The following is a 19403-nucleotide window of genomic DNA, read 5'->3' on the forward strand; positions in this document are numbered from 1 at the left end:
CAAAGAAATAGGAAATCGGCCCCCACCTGAGAACTTATTACCCCCCCCCCCCAAGGAGACAACACACTTCTCCTTCTATTAAAAGACCACAGGCTCCGCCCCCCCACACAGGTGTCAGGGGGGCGGGGCTTACACCGAACGCCTTCCTACACTGCAAAAACTCAAAATCTTTCCAAGAATATTTGTCTTATCTCTTGTCAAAATGTCCAATTTCTGGTCAAAACTAAACTCTTTCCACTTAAAATAAGACTCATCACCTTAAAATCAACTTGTTTTTAGATCATTTTCACTTGTTCGAACAAATTTTCACTTGAAATAAGAAGAAAAATCTGCCAGTGAAAGCAGGTTTTTGTGCTTGTTAAAAGGAAGAAAGACTTGTTCCACTGTCAGATTTTTCTACTTATTTCAAGTGAAAATCAGCTTGAAAGAAGTAAAAAGTGTCTAAAAACAAGCTGATTTTAATGTGATGAGTCTTATTTTAAGTATAATGAGATTTGTTTGGACTAGAAATGACATTTTGACTAGAAATAAGACGAATATTCTTGGTAAGATTTTGAGTTTTTGCAGTGTTGGACCAGAAACTAAAACATTCAGCTTTTATTTTACGGCCGTGTGTTTTCTCCATGAAACAGAATGTACAAATGTAGGATTCACATGAAGCCTGGAGGACAAACTCAACAATCTCATCGCCCATCAACATCATCAACAGCTCACTATTATTAAATCTATTTAATTAATTAATGACCTCATTCTAATTCATTATTACTGAATGAACTGGACTGTTTTTACTGCTGCTGCTGCTGTTTTATGTTCAACTCTGTTTTTAACCTCGTGAAAGAAGAATTTCCACTGCGTTTTGGAGGGGGACAATAAAGGTTTTTTTTTCAAATTTCTGATTCTTATTTGTGTGTTTGTCTATTTATTTATTTATATCCTCCCCCCCTCCCCCATTGCCTCCCCCCCTCCTCTCTGGGGTTCACGGTGGTCGGGGTCTGAGCTGTCTGTCAATCACAGTTTAAAGTTCATGAAATTTCTATGAGCATCGATTTCAGCAGAGGCGAGTGGACGGAGGAGGAGGAGGACGGGGAGGGGGATTGGTGGGGTGGGGTGGGGGGGGGGGGGGGGGTCAGTAACTCCATTGATTGATCAAGTGTCTCTCTCTCTTTGAATTTCTCGGGGTGCAGTTTGACGGACAGGAGCTGAGACACTGAACTGAACTCAGCTTAGTTTCCTCAATAAACGACTGAAACACAACGTCACACATTTTACATATATATGTAGATATACAGCTCTGGAAAAAACTAAGGGAGCACTTTCACAAATGTTTCATAAAAGCATCTCTACATGTATGACTCATTCTTTTCTTTTCTTTTTTAAAACACCAACACAAACACAACTCATTCTACTTAATGAGACACTGATGAGGTCATCACCTGAACCACATCTGGTTTTATAGGAAGATTATAAATAAAAACCACTGCTGGGATTAAACATTGACATTATCCCACAAAAACTGGTTTATAAACTCTTCCTGAGTTAAAATATTCTTGCTGTGTTGTTTAGGAATAAATATCAACATGTTTTCTTTGCATTATTATTATTATTCAAGGTCTGAAAAGACTTGATTTTTTTGTTATTTAGACTATTTGGTCTCTTCATTTTTTCCAGAGCTATACTGTATGTGTCTTGACCAGAGCGATTACCCATGATCCTCTCTGGACGAAAAAAACTAAAACGCACACCAAGGCTGTGTCCGAAATCCCCCCTACTCTCTATCTAGTGACCAGGCCATTTGGTAGTGGTGTCTGAATGTTTAGTGATTATTAATGTTCACTATATAGTGACTGAATCTATCCCACAATTCACCGCCAAATGTAGTGAACATCCAATGGTCACTAACCGGAGCAAGATATCCCATCATGCATTGCGGTCACGGATGGCCGTTACCACAGCGGCCCAGAGCGACCGGTGTAGCTACCAAATAAATGCAAGTAGTGACCGGTGTAGCTACCAAATAAATGCAGTAGTGACCGGTGTAGCTACCAAATAAATGCAAGTAGTGACCGGTGTAGCTACCAAATAAATGCAAGTAGTGACCGGTGTAGCTACCAAATAAATGCAAGTAGTGACCGGTGTAGCTACCAAATAAATGCAGTAGTGACCGGTGTAGCTACCAAATAAATGCAGTAGTGACCGGTGTAGCTACCAAATAAATTAAGTAGTGACCGGCGTTGCTACCAAATAAATGAAGTAGTGACCGGTGTAGCTACCAAATAAATGCAGTAGTGACCGGTGTAGCTACCAAATAAATGAAGTAGCGACCGGTGTAGCTACCAAATAAATGCAGTAGTGACCGGTGTAGCTACCAAATAAATGCAGTAGTGACCGGTGTAGCTACCAAATAAATGCAGTAGTGACCGGTGTAGCTACCAAATAAATGAAGTAGTGACCGGTGTAGCTACCAAATAAATGAAGTAGTGACCGATGTAGCTACCAAATAAATGCAAGTAGTGACCGGTGTAGCTACCAAATGAATGCAAGTAGTGACCAATGTAGCTACCAAATAAATGCAGTAGTGACCGGTGTAGCTACCAAATAAATGCAAGTAATGACCAGTGTAGCTACCAAATAAATGCAGTAGCGACCGGTGTAGCTCCCAAATAAATGCAGTAGTGCAGCAGCCTCAATAAATGTGTCCAGCTGCCAGAGTTGTCCGGTCGCGGCTTCCACAGACTTCCACAACAAACGTCGGAGCAAATTTCCTAACAAGCGTTATAAACTGACCACAGACTCTGGATAGCGAGGCTAATTTATGTTAGCCCGTCTATGGTGTTTTACATTATACGTTAGCATTAAGCTAGTGGACTTTATGCTTAGTTGTGACACTGGCTGTGTGTGTTTTGAAAGTGGTTTCAAACTATGTGGGTTTGATTGAACATCTTTGATGCTTAAATATATATATTACCGCTTAATATATTGCTTTACTCCTCTTTTTATGTTGGTACCTATACACCCGTAGGTCTATGCTACACCGGCCGTTACGATCGCGGTCGGAACGTTTTAATTACGCAACGTAATACATCATTAACTGTGCGGCGGAGTAGTGTCTGAAAGAGTTTTTTTGTTTGACCAGTGAGTCCATTATATAGTCACTATATTGAATTCACTATAGGAGGAGGGAATGAGGGAGGGATTTCGGACACAACCCAAAAGAAAAAATGTAAAAAGACAAGTGAAAAAGTAGTAGGAGTGGAAGAAAAACTGAGGTCAGTGAACGTCTCACTGAGCTCCAGTAAAAACCTGAACTGTGATTTATGCTCCGTGGTTTTTTTTCTTCTTCCTCCATCAGAGTCGCTGAGGTCCGGAGCACATAACCCCCCCCTCCCCCATCATCCTCCCCCCTCATACTCCCCCCCTCCCCCCTCCCTGACTGAAGCTGCTGAGCCTCAGACACTGAACATAATTGCCTCCATGTGTTACAGTGACAGTAATTAAACAATAAAAATGCAGAAGTCAATTAGCGAACGGACGGACGAGCAAGAGAGAGAGAGAGAGAGAGAGCGAGGGAGGGAGGGGGGAGGATGGGGGGAGGAAGGGGGGAGGGGGAGAGAGAGAAAGACATAGACTTGACAGTGGTTCAGGCTGCAGGTTTAACTTTCTCCTCTCAGTTACATGTTCACAAGACCTTTAGCAGACCTCATGGAACAATCTGCTAATGCCTTCCATGTGTGTGTGTGTGTGTGTGTGTGTGTGTGTGTGTGTGTGTGTGTGTGTGTGTGTGTGTGTGTGTGTGTGTGTGTGTGTGTGTGTGTGTGTGTACAGTGCTTCATTGTGTGTCCGTGGTGCCGATCGTGGAGCCCCAGAGACCCAGAGCTGGAGCTGCTGCAGGTTTTAAAATCCTCAACGTGCACCGGAGTTAGAGTGACATCATGACAGTGACATCATCACGGTGACATCATCACGGTGACATCACAGCCGGTCTGACAGGACCATGTTCACCTGTGTGTGAAAAAACTACAAAACCTCTAAAACTACGAAAACCTCTAAAACTGAAAACTACCTGTGTGTGTGTGTGTGTGTGTGTGTGTGTGTGTGTGTGTGTGTGTGTGTGTGTGTGTGTGTGTGTGTGTGTGTGTGTGTGTGTGTGTGTGTGTGTGTTCATTCAGTTTCCCTCCAGAACGTGAAGCTGCTCACACCTGATCTCCTTATTAGGAATCTACGTCCTCTCCTCCCTCCTGGATTTAAAGTGAGGAACACGTCTTCTCCCCCTCCTCCTCCTCCTCCTCCCCTTTTCTCCTCCTTTTCCCCCTCTTCCTCTCCCTCCTCCTCCTCCCCCCCCCCCCCCCCCCCTCCGTCCCCCTCCCTTCACCTCAATCTGACTTTACAATCTCTCTCTCTCTCTCTCCTCATCTTGTGAATCTGACTTCATCATCTCACTCTCCCCCCCTCAGTGGAGCAGATCCCCAGGTGCAGCAGCAGCAGCAGCAGCAGCAGGGGGGTGAGGGGGGAAGGAGGGGTGAGGAGGGGGTTAGGGGGGGTAGATGGGGTTGAAATTAATGAGAGGAGCCTGGAGGTATTGACTTTCCTGGGAAAACACAGCTCAGCTCTCTAAAAATCAGTGGCCGAGCTGCAATAACTCAGCACCCATCGATCCTGCTACACCCCGACTCCTCCCCCTCCCTCACCCCTCCCTCACCCCCCCTCACCCTCAGCCCTACTCACCCCTCCTCACTAGTGATGTGCAGATCGATACTGAAATATCGATACTTCCGATACCAGGTCTGTATGCTCTATATAATCGATACTCAAATGAAAATATCGATACTTTTGATACTTCAGTCATTTGTGGTTATTATGCATATCATTAACAGAACACAGTGGAAAGTAACTGAACTATTCAGATCTTGTCTAAATGACACGCGGTTGGTATAATATTATAAATTAATGAATTAAAAAAATTAAATGTTTGTTTATCATTTTCTTATTTAATTTATGGTTTTATTATTTTACATATGTTCTTTTTTTAGTGTTTGAAACACTATTTTTGGCTGTATTCTAAACGAGGCCACTACCTCAATATAGTTCAGAGTTTAAAATAAATACGTTACTCTGAAGTCTTGCATCTTTAGGAAGCTGTGACTTGAAATACAGTACTTTTTATTTTATTAGATTTACCAGGCACATACGGTGCATTTGCACAAAGTATCGGATCGGTATCGCCGATACCAGCCTGAATTTTACTCAGTATCGGATCGGAAAGGAAATTTGTGGTATCGAACACATTACACAAACCTGTAAAACTACAAAACTACATGAAGCTCTAAAACTACAAAAATGTCTAAAACTGCAAACTACAACAAACTGTAGTGATGATTTTACAGCACAAGCAGAAAACTAGAGAACTGAGCGACTGGTTCTTTATGACCATGTTTTCATGTTTTCATGTTTCTCTGCTCTGAGCTCTGATGAGACACAACCTGGTTTCTACACTGCAAAAACTCAAAATCTTTCCAAGAATATTTGTCTTATTTCTTGTCAAAATGTCTCAATTTTAGTCAAAACTAATCTCTTTCCACTTAAAATAAGACTCATCACCTAAAAATTATCTTGTTTTTAGATCATTTTCACTTGTTTCAAACAAATTTTCAATTGAAATAAGTAGAAAAATCTGCCAGTGAAAGCAGGTTTTTTTTTTGTGCTTGTAAAAAGAATGAAAAACTTGCTCCACTGTCAGATTTTTCTACTTATTTCAAGTGAAAATCTGCTTGAAAGAAGTAAAAAGTGTCTAAAAACAAGCTACTTTTAATGTGATGAGTCTTATTTTAAGTAGAATTAGACTTGTTTTGACTAGAAATGAGACATTTTGACTAGAAATAAGACAAATATTCTTGGTAAGATTTTGAGTTTTTGCAGTGTATGTGAGGAACCAGAACCAGAAGCAGCTGCTCTCCAACAGGAACTCACTTTGACACTCTCTCTTCCCCCTCTACCCCCTCCCTCCCCCCTCCCTCTCCCTCTTCTTGTCATTCAGCTCAGTCTTCTTGCCGGCGGCCATGTTTCTCGGAGCGAAGCCTCGGGATCAGAGCGTGAAGCTTCTTTAAGCTTCAGGAGGAAGAGACGGGAAATCTGGGAAACACTCGGATCAGCTGCTCGTCACTTCAGCTGAGCGTGTGTGTGTGTGTGTGTGTGTGTGTGTGTGTGTGTGTGTGTGTGTGTGTGTGTGTGTGTGTGTGTGTGTTCAGAGGCTGCCTGACTCTTAATGAAGGGTTTAATGCTGCGGCAGCGCTGCACAGATCAGATTCATCCTGCGCTCTGATTGGCTGTCAGCTGTCATAATCACAGCTGCACGGACTCGTACCGACGCTCCGGTCACATGACCTCAGACCTGGAAACTTCTCAAGGACCTCCAGGATGTCTCCAGGATGTCTCCATGATGCGATTAATTTTAATTAATAAATTACAAAGCCTCTAATTAATGAGATTAATTTTTTTTTATCGAGTCCCGGCCCTACACTGCAAAAACTCAAAATCTTTCCAAGAATATTTGTCTTATTTCTTGTCAAAATGTCTCAATTTTAGTCAAAACTAAACTCTTTCCACTTAAAATAAGACTCACCACCTAAAAATTAACTTGTTTTTAGATCATTTTCACTTGTTTCAAACAAATTTTCAATTGAAATAAGTAGAAAAATCTGCCAGTGAAAGCAAGTTTTTTGTGCTTGTAATAAGAAAAAAAACTTGATCCACTGTCAGATTTTTCTACTTATTTAAAGTGGAAAATTAGCTTGAAAAAAGTAAAAAAAAAAAGTGTCTAAAAACAAGCTACTTTTTAATGTGATGAGTCTTATTTTAAGTAGAATGAGATTTATTTTGACTAGAAACGACATTTTGACTAGAAATAAGACAAATATTCTTGGTAAGATATTGAATTTTTGCAGTGTAAATATTAATAATATTACTGTAATAATGATGATGATGTCATTTTCTCTCGTTGTTTTGTCTTGTTCTGTCTTTTTATCTTCTCAGTTTTTCCTTCTTTGTAGATTTAAAACGTCTTTTATATGAGACTTTCTCGCGAGGCGTTCACTGTGCTCCTGTTTTTCAGGCCGCTGCGCTGCGACGCTCTGACAACAGCTTCTATTCACTGCGTCCTATCGTCCTATCTGGGACTGAGATCACAGATTAGCATTGCAAAAGGAAAAACCGGACCGTCCATTGTCGGCGAGGAGAAGAAGGAAGTGGCGACAACGACGGAGCGGAGCGGCGTTTAACACGACGCGCTGACATTTACTTATCAGACTAAACAGCCGCGGCGGCGCTCTGACCTTTCTGCTACTTTGAATGACATCTGGATATTCTGACGGAATCAGAGGGACAGCGAAGGCAGCGATGAGACGGACAGATACAGATAGAGACTCTGAAGGACGGGACGAGGTCGGACAGACAGAAACAGAAACACCTGGGACGATGTTCACTTCACTTCACTGGCAGCAGGTAAAAAAACCGCAACACAAACACAAACTGACAAACAAATCTCATTCTATTTAAAATAAGACTCGTCACATTAAAAGTAGCTTGTTTTTAGACACTTTTTACTTCTTTCAAGCTGATTTTCACTTGAAATAAGTAGAAAAATCTGATAGTGGAGCAAGTTTTTCTTTCTTATGACAAACACAAAAAACTTGCTTTCACTGGCAGATTTTTCTACTTATTTCAAGTGAAAATTTGTTTGAAACAAGTGAAAATGATCTAAAAACAAGTAAATTTTTAGGTGATGAGTCTTATTTTAAGTGGAAAGAGATTAGTTTTGACTAAAAATCAGACATTTTGACAAGAAATAAGACAAATATTCTTGGTAAGTTTTTGCAGTGCAGCGGTGAGTTCTCCTCCAGACTCACTGCAAAAACTCAAAATCTTACCAAGAATATTTGTCCTATTTCTAGTCAAAATTTAATTTCTGGTCAAAACAAATCTCTACTTATTTCAAGTGAAAATTTGTTTGAAACAAGTGAAAATGATCTAAAAACAAGTTAATTTTTAGGTGATGAGTCTTATTTTAAGTGGAAAGAGATTAGTTTTGACTAGAAATTAGACATTTTGGCAAGAAATGAGACAAATATTCTTGGAAAGATTTTGAGTTTTTGCAGTGTATGTTCTTCCCTTAGGTTTGGATTGGGGGGGGGGGGCAAGCAGGACGCCCATGCCCACGGCCGGCCCCGCTCATTAACTAGTGTGTGTGTGTGTGTGTGTGTGTGTGTGTGTGTGTGCGATCCGGTCCGGTTGCGGGTCCTACCGGTGTAGACGAAGCGGCCCGGAGCTCCTTTGCAGAACTGTTTGGACTTGTAGGACAGCGTGACCTCCACCACCCCGGGGATGTGGCGAGGGGGGGTCTGGACCCGGATGGCGTGAGGCGTGATCAGCTGCAGCAGCAAACACACACACACACACACACACACAATGAGGATGAGATAATACAGTTAAATAAAAATATAGATGACAGTAACAAAGCAACAGCATTAAAACAACATGATGTTGTATTCAAGTAGTTAGAATAAAACTAGCAGCGAATACACTGCAAAAACTCAACATCTTTCCAAGAATATTTGTCTCATTTCTAGTCAAAACTAAACTATTTTCACTTGAAATAAGACTCATCACCTAAAAATTAACTTGTTTTTAGATCATTTTCACTTGTTTCAAACAAATTTTCACTTGAAATAAATCGAAAAATCTGCCAGTGAAAACAAGTTTTTTTGTGCTTGTAAAAAGAAAGAAAAACTTGCTCCACTATCAGATTTTTCTACTTATTTCAAGTGAAAATATGTTTGAAAGAAGTAAAAAGTGTCTAAAAACAAGCTGCTTTTTATGTGATGAGTCTTATTTTTAGTATAATTAGATTTGTTTTGACTAGAAATAAGACAAATATTCTTGGTAAGATTTTGAGTTTTTGCAGTGTAAATAATTTTGTAACCTGAAATAAAATAAAAATGACAGTTTTTCCAAAAACTAGAACTAGCTCCAAGCTCCAGGTGTTGATGCTAAACTGCAGTAAAGTAAAGTTTCATCAGGTAACAGCAGCTTAGTTGTAGTTTTCTTGTCGATGTCTAAAGCTGCAGGAAGAAAACGCCACAGCTCAATATGGCAAGTCATTTTAACATTTAAAAGCCAGACTGGATGTGTGTTGTAGATATCTGTAATTCAGTTTTGCCTCGTCAAAACGAACATTTCAGATATCTGCAACTACGTTCTTCCTATAGGACAGATGACGTCACTGTAACCATTCATGTGTATGGGGTTTGTCATTACAGATATCTATAATTCAGTTACAGATATCCACTATGTGAATTACAGATATCTGTAACTGAATTACGACTAGTACTAATTGCAGTTTGGGATATCTACAATGTGATTCTGACTAGTCATAATTCCAGTTCAAGATATATTTAATTCACCTCAATTAAAGATATCTACATGTCCCTTTTCAGATAGGATATCTTAAATTAAGTTTTGACTAGGTGAAATTGCATTGTAGATATCTGTAATGACTAGTCAAAATGACGTTGAAGATATCTCAAACTGGAATTAGCACTAGTCGTAATTCAGTTACAGATATCTGTAATTCACATAGTGGATATCTGCAACTGAACTGTAGATATCTGTAATGACAAACCCCATACACATGAATGGTTACAGTGACGTAATTTGTCCTAGAACGTAGTTGTGGATCTGAAATATTCTTTTTGACTCGGTTAAAACTGAATTACAGATATCTGGAATAAAAAATCCAACTATTCAAAATGTAATTACGATGAGTCAGAAAGACGTTGTTGATACACTGCAAAAACTCAAAATCTTACCAAGAATATTTGTCTTATTTCTAGTCAAAACTAATCTCATTATACTTAAAATAAGACTCATCACATTAAAAGTAGCTTGTTTTTAGACACGTTTTACTTCTTTCAAGCAGATTTTCACTTGAAATAAGTACTGTAGAAAAATCTGATAGTGGAGCAAGTTTTTCTTTCTTATTACAAGCACAAAAAACTTGCTTTCACTGGCAGATTTTTCTACTTATTTCAAGTGAAAATTTGTTTGAAATAAGTGAAAATTATCTAAAAACAAGTTAAAGAGAATAGTTTTGACTAAAATTGAGACATTTTAACAAGAAATAAGACAAATATTCATGGAAAGATCTGGAATTTTTGCAGTGTATCTACAATGTTAATTCCGGAGAGTCAAATTTAGCTTAAATGAAGTTAAATTAGTTAAATCCGCTCGCCATAGTAGCCTACGACCCACAGCTCAGAGCAGAGGCGACGATGTCACTATGATGTCACAGCTCTGATATTGATCCTTTATCAACTCTCTCTCTCATATAGAAACTCTATGGGACTGGTCCTGAATCTGGGTCAGTTCAGTCTCTCTCTCTCCAGACGACGCTGATCAAAGTGAGGAGTGTGTGAGTGTGTGAGTGTGTGAGTGTGTGAGTGTGTGAGTGTGTGAGTGTGTGAGTGTGTGAGTGTGCAGGTGCAGGTGCAGGTGTCCTGCTTCAATATTTCATGTTGCTTCGTCTGTGCAGCTTCACACATCTGCAGCTTTTTGGGGACACGCAGCTGTTTCTATGTGTGTGTGTGTGTGTGTGTGTGTGTGTGTGTGTGTGTGCGCGCTGCAAAATCTCACCAAGAATATTCGTCTTATTTCTGGTCAAAACAAATCTCATTCTACTTAAAATAAGACTCATCACATTAAAAAGCAGCTTGTTTTTAGACACTTTTTACTTCTTTCAAGCAGATTTTCACTTGAAATAAGTAGAAAAATCTGACAATGGATCAAGTTTTTCTTTCTTATTACAAGCACAAAAAACGTTGCTTTCACTGGCAGATTTTTCTACTTATTTCAAGTGAAAATTAGTTTGACACAAATGAAAATTATCTCAAAACAAGTTCATTTTTTAGGTGATGAGTCTTATTTTAAGAGAAACGAGATTAGTTTTGACTAGAAATGAGACATTTTGACAAGAAATAGGCTACCACAAATAGTTTTTGCAGTGTAATACCGCAATTAATTGTGAAAACAAGTAATTGTGACATCCCTAGTTAGGCTTATTATTTCTGTGTAGCTTCATGAGGTGGAGCAGATTCCACACCCTCAGGTCTGTACTGTTGTTGGTTGTATCTTCCTTCTTTTTTAAGTGTTTGAGCTGATGCAGATTCTCATAATTATCTCTCTATAAATGTTTTCACTAGATAAACTTCTTCGTCATTAGTTCGACTAGTATAATAAACTGTCGACCCACCTCGCTCCAGACCAGCATGGTGCCGAACACCACCTGCAGCCCGTCGAAGAAGTTGTCCCCTATGAGGATGACGGTGGCGCCGCCGGTCGTCCAGCCTTCGCTCGGACTGATGGCTTTGATGCAGGGAGTGGCTGCTTCGAGACACACAGACAGACACACAGGGGACAAGGGACGTCAGTAAGGGACGCACAACAGCACAACACAACATTAACAACACAACATCGGCTACAGTCAGGCAGCAGGGTGAGGTAAGTTCAGTTCAGATAAGATAAATCAACTTTTAGTCAAATTGGCCCATTGCCATAATCCCTATAGTCATAGCAGTAGGTTCGTTACCTTTAATTGTCCCGTACCTTTAATTTCTTGGTTTCCCTCATCATCAAACTCATCAAATACACAATCCAACAACTCCACAACGCTCTGGTGGACAAGTTGTGAGCTGCACATTCACCACGCTATGAGATAATAACACAACATTACCACACAGAGTTGTTTTAGAGGGAAATTCAGAGACTGCTTGATGGAAAAACTGTCCCTGAAGGCAACGTGCATCTGCAGTTTTGCATGTATTTCCCTCTAAAACAACTCTGTCTGGTAACGTTGTGTTATTATCTCATAGCGTGGTGAATGTGCAGGTCACAACTTGTCCACCAGAGCGTTGTGGAGTTGTTGGATTGTGTATTTTACATAGTATTGTATATTGTGTATTATACGTAGCTCGCTGCTCTGCTCCGCCGTTCTAAAAAATAGCTTGCACCGACAATTAAAGGTAAAAACGAACCTACTGCTATGACTATAGGGATTATTATAGCAATGGGCCAATTTGACAAAATGTTGAACTATCCCTTTAAGTTAAGTTCAGTTAAGTTGAAGCTGTGTTCTTATAACTCTGTGTGGTCGGTCTCTCTCTCTCTCTCTGATTGGTTTTTCCAGGGCCACACGGATCAATACAGGAGAGGCTGCACATCAGCGGCGTCTCCACGGCGACTAGACTGTTGTCGGACAGTAGTCGATCCAGACGGGGGGGGGGGGGGGGGGGGGGCGGCCCGGAGCGGCGAGGAAACAAGACGGTTTACGGCCCTGTTCCCGGACCGGAGAGAGCTGTTTTATTGGAGGATGATTTGATGTTCCAGTCAGAGCATTCCCTGTGTTTCAGCTGCTCGTCTATAAAGACTCTATTAAAACATCCCATAGTTACCATGTTCACCACTATTAGCACCGTAATGACCAGTTACCGGCAGCAGCAGAGGCTCATGGGAGACTGAGTGTGGAGAGAGACATCTGAGCTCAGGTTTTACTTCTTCAACACGTCTTTATATACGTCTATATATATATGTTTCCATCTATATATCTATATATAGGTCTATAAGGTCTAAATGCTGTAAATCCTCCAGCAGCAGCTCAGGCTTTTATCTGCTTCAGCTGCTGAACTGAGACCGGTGTTATCATCATACACACTGCAAAAATTCAAAATATTACCAAGAATATTTGTCTTATTTCTAGTCAAAATGTCATTTCTAGTCAAAATAAATCTAATTCTACTTAAAATAAGACTCATCACATTAAAAGCAGCTTGTTTTTAGACACTTTTTAATTTTTTCAAGCAAATTTTCCACTTTAAATAAGTAGAAAAATCTGACAGTGGAGCAAGTTTTTCTTTCTTATTACAAGCACAAAAAACCTGCTTTCACTGGCAGATTTTTCTACTTATTTCAAGTGAAAATTTGTTTGAAACAAGTGAAAATGATCTAAAAACAAGTTGATTTTAGGTGATGAGTCTTATTTTAAGTAGAATGAGATTTGTTTTGACTAGAAATGGCATTTTGACTAGAAATAAGACAAATATTCTTGGTAAGATATTTGATTTTTTGCAGTGCATGGGACACAGGCTTTTATTTCATTTAGAACGGAGAGTAAACTCCTCTCCTCTGGTTCTGTTGTTCCTGTTGAACAGAGTCAGAACAGAAGGAAAGAGTCGATCCAGGGCAGCTTCATTTACAGGTTCAATCAGCACACATTACTCCCTCGCTCCCTTCCTTCCTTTTTGACCCAATCTGTTCCCTCCCTCCCTCCATCTATCTTTCCTTCCTTTTTCCCTTCCTTCTTTCCTCCCATCTTTCCCTTTGCCCTTTCTTTCTTCCTTCCTTTCTTCCTTCTCTCCTTCCTTCCAACTTTTCCTTTGTCCTTCCTTCCTTCCTTCGAACTTTTCCTTTGTCCTTCCTTCCTTCCTTCCTTCCTTCCTTCCTTCCTTCCTACTTTTCCTTTGTCCTTCCCTCCTTCCTTCCTTGCAACCTTTCCTTTGTCCTTCCCTCCTTCCTTCCAACTTTTCCTTTATCTTTCCTTCCTTCCTTCCAACTTTTCCTTTGTCCTTCCTTCCATCCTTCCTTCCTACTTTTCCTTTGTCCTTCCTTCCATCCTTCCTTCCTACTTTTCCTTTGTCCTTCCTTCCTTCCTTCCCTCCTTCCTTCCTTGCAACCTTTCCTTTGTCCTTCCCTCCTTCCTTCCAACTTTTCCTTTATCTTTCCTTCCTTCCTTCCTTCCAACTTTCCCTTTGTCCTTTCTTCCTTCCTTCCTTCCTTCCATCCAGGAGACCAGAATCTGGTGGTAGAAGTGGACCAATCACATCAGGACACAGTGAAACTGAAACTGAAACTGAATAGTGAATGAGTGAATGAGTGAATGAGTGAAGTAGTGAAGTAGAAGGTTCCAGTGGTTGTTGAGCATCTCTCTCTCTCTCTCTGCAGCTGCTCCGATGATTGTCAGATTCTTATTAATTTCCTCCTTTTGTCACGGCGGCAAACAAACAGTCCGGTGGGTCTGAAGTGTGTGTGTGTGTGTGTGTGTGTCTCTGTGTGTGTGTGTGTGTGTGTGTGTGTGTGTGTGTCTGTGTGTGTGTGTGTGTGTGTGTGTCTCAGCCGTATGAATAGAGCAACAAAGACGAGGAGGAGAGAGAAGTTTGATCGGGGCGCCGGGGGCCGAGCGTCGGAGCGTCGGGGACAAAAGGCGGCAGCAGATGTCGAAGCTGTTTATCTCGTCTGGAAACGTCCCAGTCTGGAGCGGCTGAATGAAATGAGTGTCGATGTTGGCATTCCTCGGAGAACGGCGAACGGCGGCGGCGAAAACAACCAGCCTCTTCTTCTTCTTCTTCTTCTTCTTCTTCTTCTTCTTCTTCTTCTTCTTCTTCTTCTTCTTCTTCTTCTTCTTCTTCCTGTTGGCCCCTGCAGGACGCCGTAGCTCCGACTCCGACGTGCAGGAATGCTGAAGAGCTGCTGATTGGATGAAGTTTTTCCTCGTTTCCTCCGAGTCTCCTTCCTTCCTCTCAGATGTGGAGCAACAGGAAGGTTGTGAATGACAGATTTGTGTCAGGTATAGCGTTTGTTTCATCCCCCTGGTCAGCCAGCCCCGCTCTGCTCTGCTGCTGCTGCTGCTGCTGCTTTGATCCTGTCCTAACCCCCCCCCCAGGTGTGACAAACAAACACCACCCGTCTGGCGCTGCAAAGTAGGTTAAACCAAACGCGCTCCTGGAGAAAGAAGAATCCAAAACTTGAAATGAAATGAAAACACGCTGCGAGGAAGGAAGGAAGAGCTGCGAAAGGAAATCATCAGGAGAGACACAGACACGACGGCAGATTGTTCATCACGTCTTCACCGCCGCCGGTGGCAAACTGTTTCAGGGTTTGTTTTTACTCTCTGGTACATCCCAGAGGGGTGGAGACTGTCTTAAGAGGGCAAAAATGATGATGATGATGATGATGATGATGAGCGTCGTCTGGAAGTTCAAACAAAAGCCTGAAAGTAAAAGTCGACTTAAGTTTGCTGCAGATCGGTCTCTAGGATTTCACTTCACTGGATGACCTGATATGAGCGTTCCCACCCGTCTGGCGCTCCAAGTAGGTTAAAACAAGCAAACTTTAGTTGCACCAGCCTCTCCTGGTGGAAACGCCTCAAACTTTAAATCAAGTCAACAGAAAGTGCAGAGTGAGGCGGTTTGGGAGGAAGGAGAGAGTCACAGAGACAGATGTAGGGTTTGTTTGGTTCTCCTGAGTGTCCCAGGTGGGTGGAGCTTTAGGGGGGGACTCTTTATTACGAAGACAGTTGGTATCCATTTGCAATCGTCATATGGACATGCACTGCTACGCCGAGACCCCCTGTAACTCAGAGAAGCCACGGAGGACTCTGAAACTTCTCCCAGCCCTTAGTCCACATGAGGGGGGAGGAGATAACGAGTGAAATTTCAATTTTGGGTGAACTATCCCTTTAACGTACGTACTGTAACTTTCCCTGCTACTTTCTGATGTGCTGACATGTTATAAACACCACCCGTCTGGCACCCAAAGGAGCGTAAAACGAGCGACACGGTCACATCATCTCTGCTGGAAGAGACTCAGAGGGAGAAACATGAATAATCAATGGGGTTTGTTTCAACTTTCAGGACGTGCCAGGTGGGTGGAGTCGGGATTCGCTTCATAAACTCCACCCGCCTGGTGTTCCAAGGTGGACGAAACAAACGGGACACCAAGTTGTGAATTAACTCAAGTTTTAAAGTGGGTCAGCGATGATGAGTTCATAACAATAATTAGTACGGTGAGAGTTTGTTTTGCTCTCCTGCCGGTGCCAGGCGGGCGGGGCTTGAACACAGCAGCTCCATTAGTGAAGTTCACCTCTGAAGCTCCACCCGTCTGGCACCAACAGGCGTCAGGATCAAGTGAGAGAGACTGATGTCATCGCTGCTGGACGCTCCACAGTGCAGGCGGGTGGAGTTAACCCTTTGGGTGTCCTTCTTTCCTTCCTTCCTTCCTTTCTTCTGTCTCTCCATCCCTCCTTTCTCCACTCCTTTCCTTTCTTTGCTCCTCCCTTCTTCCATCCTTCTTTCCCTCCTTTCTCCCTTCTTCCCACCATCCTTTCCCTTCCTTCCTTGACCCAATCTGTTCCCTTTCTTTCTTTATTTCCTCCCTCCCTTCCTTCCATTTCTTTCTTTCTTTCCTCCCTCCCTTCCCTCCATCCTTTCTTCTTTCTTCCTTCCTTGATCCTTCCTTCTTCCTTCCTTCCTTGACAATCTGTTCCCTTTCTTTCTTTCTTTCTTTCTTTCTTTCTTTCTTTCTTTCTTTCTTTCTTTCTTTCCTCCCTCCCTTCCCTCCATCCTTCCTTCTTTCTTCCTTCCTTGATCCTTCCTTCTTCCTTACTTCCTTTCACCCAATCTATTCCCTTTCTTTCTTTCTTTCTTTCTTTCTTTCTTTCTTTCTTTCTTTCTTTCTTTCTTTCTTTTTTTCTTTCCTCCCTCCTTCCTTCTTCTTCCATCCTTGACCCAGTCTGTTCCTTTTGCCCACCCTTCTTTCCTTCCTTTCCTTTCCTTCCCTCCATCCTTCCTTCTTCCCACCATCCTTTTCACTCCCTTCCTCCCTTCTTTCCTTTCGTTCTTCTTCCTTCCCTGAACCCAATCTGTTCCCTTCCTCCATCTTTCTTTCTTTCTTTCCTTCCTTCCTTCCTTCCTTGACCCAGGAGGACAACAGGAGGAGTTAAGCGGAGCGAGGCGAGGCGGGTGGAGTTAAGCGCAGCGAGGCGGGTGGAGTTAAGGGGACTCGGTGGTGTTGGATTTCTTTACGGCTGCAGCTGGTCCCAGTTTCCCTGTGTGAAGTTCACACTCCGCTGCTGCTGCTGTTTTATTGGGTCGCTGTGGACGATGGAAGAACGGAGCGTTTGTTCGCCGCTACCTCCACGGGGGGAAGGGGAGGGGTGGGGAGGGGCGGGTGGAGTCAGAGCTTCCTTCACTGCAGCTGTGTGACTTCCTCTCTTTCTCTCTTTCTCTCTGTGGTTTTATTAACGCGAGAATCAAACGCTCCCGTTGGCGCGGCGACTTGCTCCACCGGCTCTACACCTGAACCTGATCACGGCCCCAGGTGCATTCTGGGTAACTTTCTTCTTTACACAATCCTTTTTCCCTTCCTTCCTTCCTTCCTTCCTTCCTTCCTTCCTTCCTTCCTTCCTTCCTTCCTTCCTTCCTTCCTTCCTTCCCTTTGTCCTTACTTCTTCTTCCTTCCTCTTTTGATCTAACTGACCCTCCATCTTTCTTTCCTTCCTTTTCCCTTCCTTCTCTCCTCCCTTCTTCTGTCCTTCTTCATCCCTAGAACAAATCTGTTCCCTCCCTCCATCTTTCCGTCCTTCCCTTTTCCCTTCCTTCTTTCCACAGTCGTTTTTCACTCCCTCCCTCCCTCCCTTCCTTCCATTTTGACAATCTGTTCCCGCCCTCCATCTATCTTTCCTTTTTCCCTTCCTTCTTTCCTCCCATCTTTCCCTTTGTCCTTTCTTCCTTCCTTCCTTTCTTCCTTCTCTCTTTCCTTCGAACTTTTCCTTTGTCCTTCCTTCCTTCCTTCCTTCCTTCCTTCCTTTATTCCTTCTCTCCTTCCTTCGAACTTTTCCTTTGTCCTTCCTTCCTTCCTTCCAACTTTTCCTTTGTCCTTCCCTCCTTCCTTCCTTCCAACTTTTCCTTTGTCCTTCCTTCCTTCCTTCCTTCCTTCCTTCCTTCCTTCCTTCCTTCCTTCCTTCCCTCCTTCCTTCATTCCTTCCTTCCTACTTTTCCTTTATCCTTCCTTCCTTCCTTCCTTCCCTCCTTCCTTCCTTCCTTCCTTCCTACTTTTCCTTTGTCCTTCCTTCCTTCCCTCCTTCCTTCCTTCCTTGCAACCTTTCCTTTGTCCTTCCTTCCTTCCTTCCTTCCTTCCTTCCTTCCTTCCTTCCTTCCTTCCTTCCCTCCTTCCTTCCTTCCTTCCTTCCTTCCTACTTTTCCTTTATCCTTCCTTCCTTCCTTCCTTCCTTCCTTCCTTCCTTCCTTCCTTCCTTCCTTCCTTCCTTCCTTGCCCCAGGTGGACAACAGGAGGGTTAAACAGAGACAGACGATGCGTTCAGGGACATCGGGTAAAAACAGACGATGCGTTCAGGGACATCAGGTAAAAACACAGTAACGCTGTTACCTTCAGACGGGTCCAGGCGCCGGGCGCGGCGGCCATGTTTGGAGTTGTTGTGCACGAACATGTTGTCTGAGACGGCGAGGACGTGACCGTCCACGTTGACCGTAGTGGAGACCACCACCTGCACACACACACACACACACACACACACAGACACACACACACACACACACACACACACACACACACACAGACACACACACACACACACACACACACACACACACACACACACACAGACACACACACACACACACACACACACACACACACACACACACACACACACACACATAGGAAACACAGGACGTCAGGAAGAGACAACGCAACAGAAACATCATACACAGGGCCGATCCTAGCATTTTGGTGGCCCCAAACAAGATTTTTGTTTGTGGCCCTGCACTCTAAGCGCAAACACCAAATCACATACACTGCTTAAAACTGAATACAGACGTGTTTGATAGACAGATGTAACAATACTCAAGTGTTTTATGTCTAATCTTCCGCTCTAAGCACACTGAGGCCAATTTGTCCTAGAACACTGTATAAAGAAATAATTTAGGCCAAATTTTCTGAAAAATTTCAAATTTCAAAAACTGACAGGCGATTCAACCAATCATGTATGCTCATGTTGACGGACAAGTGATTCAAGCAATTACGCACAGTGAGAGGGGGCGATGCGTGCACCATGCTCTGTTATTGGCTCTCAAACTGTGGCTGTGAATAACGTAGGTCATCGAGGGCGGGTGTATTTGAAAGAGGAGAGCCGTCCCTCGGTCACGGGAGCAGTTGAACCACGTTTCTACGGCGTAAAATGACCGAAATATAAACAAAAACATCCGCCGACCTCAGTGTTTAAATGACTTGAATTGAACCCCAGTACCTTCTGATCATGTCTGTGTGTGTGTGTGTGTGTGTGTGTGTGTGTGTGTGTGTGTGTGTGTGTGTGTGTGTGTCTCACCTGGAACCTCCTCATGTCTCGGGGGTTTCCTGCGTTCTTCAGACAGTTCTGGTTGCATTTGAGGAAAAACTTCAGGAAGAATCTGGAAACAGAGACAAAGACGGATCAGAACCAAAACCAGGACCAGGACCAGAACCAGGACCAGAACCAGGACCAGGACCAGGACTAGAGACCAGGACCAGGA

General features: G+C 42.7%; 1 protein-coding gene across 1 annotated transcript in view; it reads right to left on the minus strand.

The window, feature by feature from the left end:
• The window catches only part of LOC310992594 (transcription factor COE3), a gene marked incomplete at its 5' end in the record, with an annotated part of 154576 nt that overhangs the window by 43995 nt on the left and 91178 nt on the right, over positions 1–19403 (minus strand). Inside the window, 4 exons of the mRNA XM_083980687.1 lie at positions 8294–8420; positions 11297–11427; positions 18262–18379; positions 19220–19301. Coding sequence (XP_083836813.1) covers positions 8294–8420; positions 11297–11427; positions 18262–18379; positions 19220–19301 — 458 coding nt within the window. The remainder of the gene's footprint in view (positions 1–8293; positions 8421–11296; positions 11428–18261; positions 18380–19219; positions 19302–19403) is intronic.

The sequence above is a fragment of the Trachurus trachurus genome (genome assembly GCF_905171665.1).
Source record: "Trachurus trachurus genome assembly, chromosome: 10".
Taxonomy (NCBI): domain Eukaryota; kingdom Metazoa; phylum Chordata; class Actinopteri; order Carangiformes; family Carangidae; genus Trachurus; species Trachurus trachurus.